General features: G+C 38.4%; 2 protein-coding genes across 3 annotated transcripts; one reads left to right on the forward strand and one right to left on the reverse strand.

Annotated features, from left to right (window-relative positions):
• The first annotated feature begins 2839 nt into the window (after positions 1 to 2839).
• On the forward strand, positions 2840 to 4954 carry LOC111012361 (sugar carrier protein C). The gene is made up of 4 exons (XM_022286492.2): positions 2840 to 3091; positions 3180 to 3505; positions 3576 to 4205; positions 4289 to 4954. The coding sequence occupies exons 1-4, from the start codon at positions 2956 to 2958 to the stop codon at positions 4808 to 4810; spliced, it is 1614 nt and encodes a 537-aa protein (XP_022142184.1). The 5' UTR covers positions 2840 to 2955; the 3' UTR covers positions 4811 to 4954.
• LOC111012360 (protein TRANSPORT INHIBITOR RESPONSE 1) lies at positions 4864 to 8964 on the reverse strand. 2 transcript variants are annotated; one of them, XM_022286491.2, is made up of 4 exons: positions 7985 to 8964; positions 6470 to 6962; positions 5586 to 6347; positions 4864 to 5498 (listed from the first exon to the last, which is right to left on the reverse strand). In XM_022286491.2, exons 1-3 carry the CDS (start codon positions 8479 to 8481, stop codon positions 5592 to 5594), a joined length of 1746 nt encoding a protein of 581 aa, XP_022142183.1. In that variant the 5' UTR covers positions 8482 to 8964; the 3' UTR covers positions 4864 to 5498; positions 5586 to 5591. The 2 variants fall into 2 exon arrangements, with proteins under 2 accessions (XP_022142183.1, XP_022142182.1); XM_022286490.2 differs by having other exon boundaries at positions 4864 to 5342; positions 7985 to 8961.
• Positions 8965 to 10281: the final 1317 nt, after the last annotated feature.

A 10281-nucleotide genomic window follows, 5' to 3' on the forward strand; every position in this document is an offset into this window, starting at 1 on the left:
AGAAATGTCAAAAACACGTGACACGCTGAATTATATATTTTGCCGTTGGTTTTCCCTGGGGCTAATAATTTCACACAAAGTTCCAAAAAAAAAAAAAAAGCGATGGTGGCGCCATCGAAATTGATCGGCTTCTTTTTTTTTTTTTTAAATAATAAAAAAATAGAAAAAAAAGAAAGAAAGAAACTAATTCTGAAATTTCCAAGTGAAGTCCATTTTAAATCGACTTCAAAAATGGTTGGCTTGACTTCTTAGTTGACCACATGCATTAAAAAAATAATAATAAAAAACTTTAAAATCAGGCCAGAGAGCATATTGGACTATAGACAGTTGCACCATTTGATGATATATAAGAGAGAAATTATAAAATATTTTGATTCTGTATCCAATATGTAATTAAGAATTAACATGCAGATTTTCATCCAACTTTTATTAGAAAATTTCAATATAACTTTCCTCCATTAATTATAATCTATACGTGGCAGTTTTTTAGGATACAAGACAAAATTTCTATTTCAAATAATGCTTGAGAGGAGAAATTTTTGGTCTGGTTTTAATGGCAAGGATTGAGATCGAGGATGCATTCTCCAACACTAAACTCAAACTCAAGTTATCGAGTTTGCCATATTTGAACACGGTTGAGAGTGAAAACCAAGCAGGAAACGTGTGAGGTTCGAATAGCAACAGCTGGCAATAAAGATCAAACTCCCTGCAAACGTACGGTTAGAGGAGATAGTATATAAAAGAGGATAATTATCTCCGGTACAAGATCTTTCGGGTGAAAGCAAAAGGGATATGTCCAGAGCGGACTATATCATACCATTGTAGAGATATTTGGAGGTACTTGAGATACCGTCGCTAGTGCCTACAAAAATGTACGAGAGGGATGATACGTCCTCTATCTTGCGCCATGAATATTTTCTAATGGTCCGTTAGCTACATGTTAGGTATCCTTCCGATGATCTCCATCAACAAACACGAACCTATCTGATTTAAAATTTTTAGAGTCGGTAAATGTTTTGTTATACCAATTGGTGAAGGGAACAATAATATTATTTAGTGCATCATTAGATGGGATCAGATGAAGCAATTGAATTGAATGGATAAGCCTAAGCGGAGAAGTTGCTGAATTTATGGAAAAAACTGTCAATTTTAGTTATGTTTCTTACGCTGCCTTTCTTGTCTTTTTTGACTGCGAAAGTCAGATTAACACAGGGTTGTTGTCAATCTCAATACACTCCTCACAATATAATGTTGATCTTATGGTACTTCTACCATATTATAATCTCATTCCACGCTCGCTCGCACGTGTTAACAAAATGTAACACCACGTGTAATAACAAAATTGTATCTGTACATTTTCTCTAGTGAAGAATTAAACTTCCAACCTTTTGAAACATATTACTTATATTGTTGAATTATTTACTACTAGTATAAGACATAAATGATTTGTTTAATTAAATGGATTATATGTTAGTTTGACGTAAAATAATAAAATATGTCGAATCCAATCAAATTGAATCTACTGTACTTGTTTAAGTTAACCTCCATGTTATTTTTTAAATTATTATGAAAGTTCTGATTTTCTTGGAAAAAAATTATCCTTTTGGCCTTTTTCAAATTATGTTGGAAATCTAAGTTTTGGATGAATTATTTTCGTAGTGTGATTTTTAAGTTTGATTCTTTGAACATGAATTATTAGATGAATTTAATATTATTTTAACCTTGAAATTTATGTATGCTCTGGAAACCCTTAAAACAGTCCTTATCAAACCAGTTTTGATTCGTTGTCATAAGTTTTTGGTTCTAGTTCATATGAGATTGAGTCTATTTTAGTCGTGTGTATTTTTAAAATATTCTTTTTTTCTCCCTTTTTAACTTTTTTTTTTCCTTTTTACTTTTCTTCTATCGTTGTCATTTAAACTTAACATTACACGTAATAAAATTTTTAAATTATTTTCTATATTAAATAATTTTTTAGTTGAACCAAAATAATAATTATTTAAAGGTAAAGGAATTAAAATAAGCCCTGCAGACTAAAATCGATAACAGGACCGCAATTGAAAGTGGGAAAAACTAAAATTAACAAAATGAAAGGTAGTGAAATATTTGTGAAAAGGGCAAAAATATAAGTTACAAATTTAGAAATTGGAGTGTATATTATCTTAAGAAAAAAAAAAAAAGAGAAATTTAAGTATCTATATAGTTTTAATATAATATGTAGGGTGTAGATTGACTTTTTTTTTTTTAAGAGCTAGGTCTCTTATTATTATTATTATTATTATTATTATTTAGTGCACCTCCCACTCTTAATTAATTGAATTATATTGGGTAGAAATTAAAGTGTATGGAGGTGGGAGTGATTAAAGTGAAAATGTGATAATAATAGAGAGAGAGGAAAAAGAAAATGTGAAGTCTTTTTTTACGACCAAGGATATTAGAGATCAACCTTCCGACTTCGAAGAAAAAAACACATGTCAATTTCGGGTATAGTAATTGAAATGAGTAAGATCTAAATCCTTCAAGAAGATCAATTGGAGGATAAATCTGGTGTCAGTAGCTATGTTAATTCATGATCCAATAGCGTATATTTAAATTGATGCAAGCTTGGAGGCTCGGGATAGCAAGCGGAGTCGAACCGTGCTCAATGGGATGGGTCCGGGTGCCATGCTCACTCAGGTATGAGCCTCGGGATGTTGCGGTGTATTGATGGTCAACTAATAAAGTTAATAAGATTGATTAAATTTGATGACCACAACCAATGGAAGAAGTCAGAAGGGGTCTAAGCGTGTTGTAGACGATGGACATGGAAGAGTGTTGGGACTCACCATTGACTTCTTAGCTACGCCTTGGTCTTGTGGCATCTTGACAGTGAGTGATCCCGACGCCGCCCTTTTGTTTTTAATTCCCTTTTTCTATGCTTCCGCTCACTCGTCTTTGTTTCTATGATTCCTCAAAATGTCTGATGCCGGAGAAACCCTCTCCGGTGACGCTCACCGGAACTACCCCGGAAACCTCACTCCCTTTGTCACCGTTACATGCCTTGTCGCCGCCATGGGTGGTCTCATTTTCGGCTATGATATTGGCATTTCAGGTACCTTTCACTCGTGATTAATTGACTGTATTTTGAGAAAAATTATGGTGGGTTTTCAATTTTAATTATTTGGGGTTGGATTTTTAAGGTGGGGTCACGTCGATGGACTCTTTTCTGGAGAAATTCTTCCCGGAGTTGTACCGGAGAAAAAACCAGATGGTGCCGGCCAAAAACCGGTACTGCTACTACGACAGTCAGACTCTCACAATTTTCACTTCGTCCCTCTACTTAGCTGCCCTCCTCGCGTCGCTGGTGGCGTCCACGGTCACGCGTAAGCTCGGCCGGAGGCTGTCCATGCTCTCCGGCGGCCTGCTCTTCTGCGGCGGTGCCATCATCAACGCCTTTGCCGGAGCCGTTTGGATGCTGATTCTTGGCCGGCTTTTACTCGGCTTCGGCATTGGGTTCACGAATCAGGTACATGTTTGTTTGAACTGATTCTAATTAACCCCATTTTTGTTTGAACTTAATTGGTTGTATATTACAGTCTGTGCCCCTCTACCTCTCCGAGATGGCTCCCCACAAATACAGAGGCGCTTTGAACTTCTTCTTCCAGTTATCAATCACAGTCGGCATCCTCATAGCCAATGTTGTTAACTTCTTCTCTGTGAAGATAAAGGGTGGTTGGGGATGGCGGCTGAGCTTGGGGGGAGCCATGGTCCCTGCTCTCATAATCACCATTGGATCACTGCTCCTCCCTGACACCCCCAATTCCATGATCGAGAGAGGACAACACGATGAAGCAAGAAACAAACTCAGAAGAATTCGTGGTGTTGGAGACGTTGAAGAAGAATTTCGAGACTTGGTTGCTGCAAGTGAAGCTTCTAAACAAGTCAAAAATCCATGGAGAAACTTGCTGCTCAGGAAATACAGACCCCACCTTTCTATGGCCATATTGATTCCTGCCTTCCAGCAGCTCACCGGCATCAATGTCATCGTGTTCTACGCTCCGGTCCTGTTCAACACGATCGGCTTCGAATCGGATGCTTCTTTAATGTCTGCAATCATCACTGGGTGTTGGAATGTGCTTGCCACCATCGTTTCGATTTACGGCATCGATAAGTGGGGGAGGAGGTACCTGTTTCTCGAGGGAGGATTTCAAATGTTGATATGTCAGGTATTGTTCTTCACTTTTAAGAGTTTAACAATCAATTCTAGATGGGACTTTGAGCTTGGTTTTTTGGTTGTTCTGTTTCCTAGATTGTTGTAACAGCAGCAATAGGAGCTAAATTTGGGGTGAGTGGAACTGTAGACAAATTGCCAGAGTGGTATGCAATTGTGGTGGTGCTTTTCATTTGCAATTATGTCGCAGGTTTCGCTTGGTCTTGGGGTCCTCTTGGTTGGCTTGTCCCCAGTGAAATTTTCCCTTTGGAAATACGACCTGTCGCTCAAAGTATCAACGTATCCGTAAACATGTTCTTTACATTTGCAACAGCACAAGTGTTCTTGTCAATGCTCTGTCACATGAAGTTCGGTCTCTTCATTTTCTTTTCTTTCTTCGTGTGTGTGATGACGGTTTTCATCTATTTCTTCCTGCCCGAAACCAAGGGCATCCCAATTGAAGAGATGGGTCGAGTGTGGAAGACGCATTGGTATTGGTCAAGATTTGTGACCGATAACGATTACCAAACTGAAGGGGGGTTAGAGATGATAGAAGGAGCTCAAGTAGTTTTGACTGTGACACCATCATTGGATGTGATTTATGAGTATAGAACATGTTAATTGTTGGATTTAAGGATATAGTAGAAGAGAGATCATAAAGGTGGGATCTCATCTGGTTTAATGAGGAAGACCTTTTGTAACTTTTGTTTTCTCACATTCATCACCATGAATAAAGATTTGGCTGATCTTGCACATTGGATGTAAGTCTAATGTCCAACCACTATGATTTTGAAATTAAAAAGAAAAGAGAAAAAAAAGGAAGAAATTCAATTATTCCAACTCCTAAACCCACCCTCCATAATAATCATTACTCAGAAACCAGTTGGGATTTTCCCCTTCCATGGGAACAGAAGAAACAGCCTCCAACTCCAACCATCTCTCTTTTCGACTGTTTGAATCCATTTCAGAATCTTCCATCTTCCCATTTTCTGGTTTCAGCAATTGCTTTGATACACCTCAGCCGGATTGGCGATCCACTCTCTTTAAAGCCTTATTATCAAACACATTTCCAAAATTTTCTGCCTTTCCTTCTCTCTGCGATTCTCCATCTTGGAAACGGATATGGTGCCACAGTTAATCACTACTTTCGCCTCTGCAATACACAATGGACCACTTCATATCAGAACAGTATAGTGAGGTGATTGAATGATCAAATGCAAAAACTAAAAGCACATATTTCCATCGCAGAATTGGCGTTCGGGATGTCTTCGAATGTATTCCTTATGGATGGTGTTTGTTTGAGCAATACCTGATCCCGAATGTAACCATTGATTTGTTATTCTTTTTCTGAGTTCGAACTTCGTTTTTGTAAAGCCAAACAATTATTGATACTTACAAACATTTAGAGGGTGAGGACGCAGGATGGGGCGTCTTTTCTTGGACCAGCAACAGAGCGATATACGTAAACGCTTTCAGCCTCATCACTCCCGCAGCTGTCACCCTTGATGACCTCGACATTCAACCTAGGCACCTGCTTTGCCAGAATTCGGCACCCATTCCTTGTCACCTTGCAGGCAGACATCCATAGCGATCTCATGGATTCGTACCTCTCCATACCCGAAAGCAATGCAGCATTTCCAAAGGGGCTGTCTCTAATTTCCAGTTTCCTCAGCTTTGGACAACCATTCATAACACACTGCATTCCATAGTCGCTCTTTCCAGCAAAAGCCACTGAAAGAGTTTCCAAGTTTTTCGCATATTTACCGATGTATTCAAATGCTAAGTCCGTTAGCAAGCCTGAAATGGCAAGTCTACGTAGTTTCGAGCAAGTTTTCACCACAGCACCAAAGGCCTCGTCCATTGATTGATTTGTGAGATAGTCTGGTTGGGCAGGGTTCATGATGCAGAGACGAAAATGGGTGAAATCTGGGCAGTTCTGCACAATGGTGGCTACAGCCTCATTCGTCATCTGGCGACAGAAGTAGAGAACGTAATGGAGTTTACGGCAGCCATAAGAGACAGCAAGAAACCCAGACTCGGTTACACCGTGAACTAGATTGTCAGCATACGGATCCGCTGGAAATACACGGAGTTCCTCTAGCAAGGGGCAACTTATTCCAACAGCCTTCAGGCCCTTGTCTTCAACTGTGTCTAAAACCTGCACAATGAACCTGATATTAGAAGCTGAAGTATTCAAATCAATGGTAAACAGTTACAGAAGGAGATATCTCATCACCGATGTGCTTGAACTAAAGAAAGGAAGGGGAAAACGGGTCGTACCCAAAGGCGACGAAGAACGGGACAGTGGGAAAGAAGTCCTGCAAGTTCGCCACCATGCAGAGTTGCGTAGCTCAGATTCAAGAAAGTTAAATTCGTGCAGGCAGGAAACAGAACTTGGAGATACAACACCGTCGACTCCAACAAACCAGAGAGGGTATGCAGATTCTTGCAGTTCTTAAACGCATCTTCGAGGTCACAGTACTGCCGAAGAGTGATCTTTTGCAAAAAAGAGCCCGTGCCTAACTCAGTTAACTGCGGAACGTGAACAAGCAGCCTCTGCAACTGTTCCAAGTTTATGTTCCTATTAACCTTCAAAACCTTCAATGATTTGCACCTTCTTACCAGCTTCTCGAGGGCCTCGAAACTGACATCGCTGTTCAAACTGGAAAAATTTAGTACTTCCAGAGATTTCAATGTATCCGGGAAGCAACTCAGCCAATTTCCACTTTTGTCAATAATGTCATTCTCAAGTATGTCAAGCTCCGTCAAGTTCCTGTCACCAAAAGGCAAAAACAAGAGATCAAAAAAGGCAAAAACAGAAAAACCTGAGGACTCGTAGGGCAAGATCAGTCAACTTCCTACCACGCAAGAAACAAACATTTTCTTCAGATGTCTTTCCCAAGAATTATTAAGAACACATTTTGAAAACACACATTCAGTTGTTTTCTACTTTTTTAAGAATCTGTCCAAAAAGATCGCTCTTAATTTACATGTCTACATCTGGACATGTCATAAATTCCAGAATTTATTGCACAAACGGTGGCCTCAAAGAAAAGGGCACATTCTTTCCCCCCATTGAAGCTTCTTTAAAGAAACTACAGATTTGGGGAGCTGGCAAATCAGTGGGGAGCCATGGCAGTAGGTTGAAGATTCCTGTAAAAAAAGGGAAAAAAAAATGGGAGAAGGCCAGACTTTTTCAAATGGCTGATCTTCCCAAATCATCACTAATTAATTAATGACCCACTTGATAATAATGGAGACAAAGTTGCAAGGATGTGATATGCCAACGACCGTATGACAGAGAAAAGCAGGTTACATGTCGCATCCAAGAAAAAAGGGGAACAGAAAATGAGAGGTGGAGAGAGCCAAAAGTTGGAGAAAATTTCTCATCAAAGTTTAAATCAGCAGAAGCAGTGATGCTATAATAGGTACCATAACAGAATTATACGCAGTACCAACAATCGTATTTATTATGAGTTCCATTTCTTCTTTTTCGTATAAATGAATAAAGTTCAAAACTTTTTCAGTATGATTCCGACATGATACTGTTGGGAGCAACCCCATATAAAAGCAAGCAGCAAATTCAAAGAAACGAATCAGTGACCAAACCAAACCAAATACTGCTTTAATTTCATAACCACAACAGAAACCCCAGAATCTAACGCAAAAAGAAATCAATACATCATCTCAGAAAGAAAAAAGAAATCCCTTTTCTAAGAACAACCCAGATCTGGTTCTAACGAATCACAGTTTTAAATGGAAGAGAAAGGAAGAAGGAATTAAACGAAGACGTACTTGCAGTGTGTGGCAATGGCGGCAAGCCCATCGGTGCTGAAGCCATCGCAGCTCATGAGTGAAATGGATTTGAAATTTGGGAAGGAACGAGCCAGAAATTCCAAGCTCTCGTCTGTGACGGCCATCCTCTTGAGCCTCAATTCTTCGAGAATTGGGGATTTGGAAGCGAAGGCAAGGAGCCAGGAATGGATATCGGCTCCCCAATTGGGAGGCACGAGATTGAAATCCGAGAACCGGGGCTTCCCTTTAATGGTGACGCTCCGGATGTTGGGGAACCGGCGGATTACAATTTCCGGCGAGACAGAGTAGCAGTTTCCGATGAAGACGTGGGTCCGGGACCAGCGCTCGGCGTTGTACCATTCCTTACAAACCAGAGAAACAGAGCTTCTGTCTTTGTGGGACTTAACCAAGCTCAGAACTCGTTCCAAAACTTCATCTGGGAAACTCGACTCGTCCGAGTCACCCGACTCTTTCTTCTTCCTCTTCGAGTTCTTCATCCTCTGCTGTACTCTGCCCCCAAAACCTCACAAACAGATCGATTCTTCAAAACCCCATAAGAAATCCAAAATTTTCCCAATTCGAAAATGTACTTCTTTTCCAGAAGAAACAATCAAAAAATCCAAAAACTTCCCAAAAGAGAAACAGAAACAACGACAAAGTAAATGAAGACTAATTTGAACCAAAAAGGGGGAGAAAAAAAAAGAATATGTGGATAAGGAGGAATTCCCACCTCCAAAAAAACCTTTAGAACTACAAGAACTCCAAAACCCGAATGCTTAGGGCCTTAAAACAGAGAGAAAAAAAGACAGAGAGCTGATTCAGAGATATGGAGAGAGAGAGAGAGAGAGAGAGAGAGAGCCGAGTTGACTCAGCCTCTAAAAAAAAAATGGGATCTTTTGTAACGATTGGGAACTCGGAAGAGCCAAAGTGAGAAAGGCAAGAAATTGCATATTATAGGAAACCAAAAAGCTTCAGAGCAAACTCTTACCATCCTAATACTGCATTTCTGATTTCCCCTTCCCCCACCTCCCCCACATATTTCACCACCACCCGCGTCTTGGCGCGTCTCCCCCACGTCCAATGGTCTCTCGACACGTCGCCTATAAATCTCGGCAGCTTCGGAGCTGCGGATTGGCCGGTTATTGCCGTTTAGTTGTTGAGCTTCGAGTTCAGTAGTATAGTAGATTCATATTTAATTTAATTATTGTTATTGTTATTATTTAAATATTAAACAAAAAAGGAAAAAGAGAAAGAGAAAGAAAATTACTTTTTAAAGTCAAAGAAATTATAAATGGCTAAATTTTTCAATGGGCAATTATATGTGGAAGCGGCTCACTTCACCTCATCATCACACATTTCACCCCCTTTTGGCAACGTAAACACTTTTCTCCATTTTACCCTCCGACACTCTGCCATATTCCTAAATTGACCATATACTATATATTCATATGAACCATATTCTATATAGTATTTGTTTAAATTTAACTCTGTACAAGAATAATATTGCTTTTGCATATGATGTTGGAAAATTGTCACGGCCGTCAGTTTTTCTTTCTTTTTTTTTTCCAATGTTATATCAATTTTGGTAAATGTGGATGAGAAATGGATGTTTATTGTTTAGCTCTAGGTTTAGAAAAAAAAAATTTTTATAGAAAATGATTATCCTAAAATGGAAGGTGCATGCTTTCATTAGTCAAAAGTTTATGGCTCTGAATATCGAGTATGAATTATATGATACAGAGGTCTAGTTTTAGGATTATTTTATATTTGTATTACTTTTTCAGTTTACACCATCAAACTGTTGTTTTGGTTGAATCTTTTGTAAGAGTTTTACCATATATAACTAAAAAATATGAGATTAATATAATTGGTGATGAAAATATAAAATATTGATTTAAATAATATTTTGATTTATGTACTTTTATAACATTCATTTTGGTCACTATACTTTCAAATTTTATTTATTATATTCTTTGTAATTTCAAAACATCCTATTTTTAAAAAGTGACCAATTTGGTTCTTGATTTGTAAAATTTTCATACAAATTTTATAAACAATGCAAACCATTTTGTACAAATTCATGGCCACAATTCAATAAATTTATTGACTAAAGTGGTATGCTAAAATTATGATTCAAAGAAGTTAGATAAAAATAAGAATAAATATACTAAGACGGTCACGTTCTTTAAAGTACAATGGTCAAGGTTGAAAATTTGAAAGTTCACGACAACTAAAATAAATAAAAATTGGAAGCATAGGATCAAAAATACCACTAAACAACCAAATTAAACCAAAAT

This window comes from Momordica charantia, assembly GCF_013281855.1.
Source record: "Momordica charantia cultivar OHB3-1 chromosome 1 unlocalized genomic scaffold, Mcharantia_2.0 BLBB01000001.1, whole genome shotgun sequence".
Taxonomy (NCBI): Eukaryota; Viridiplantae; Streptophyta; class Magnoliopsida; order Cucurbitales; family Cucurbitaceae; genus Momordica; species Momordica charantia.

Coding starts and splice junctions, on each gene's coding strand:
- LOC111012360 (XM_022286491.2), bottom strand. CDS start 8,481: ATGAAGAACTCGAAGAGGAAGAAGAAAGAGTCGGGTGACTCGGACGAG. Junction 6,963..7,984: donor GCCATTGCCACACACTGCAA/GTACGTCTTCGT, acceptor TTTTGGTGACAG/GAACTTGACGGAGCTTGACA. Junction 6,348..6,469: donor CCGTTCTTCGTCGCCTTTGG/GTACGACCCGTT, acceptor TTCATTGTGCAG/GTTTTAGACACAGTTGAAGA.
- LOC111012361 (XM_022286492.2), top strand. CDS start 2,956: ATGTCTGATGCCGGAGAAACCCTCTCCGGTGACGCTCACCGGAACTAC. Junction 3,092..3,179: donor CTATGATATTGGCATTTCAG/GTACCTTTCACT, acceptor TGGATTTTTAAG/GTGGGGTCACGTCGATGGAC. Junction 4,206..4,288: donor TTCAAATGTTGATATGTCAG/GTATTGTTCTTC, acceptor TCTGTTTCCTAG/ATTGTTGTAACAGCAGCAAT.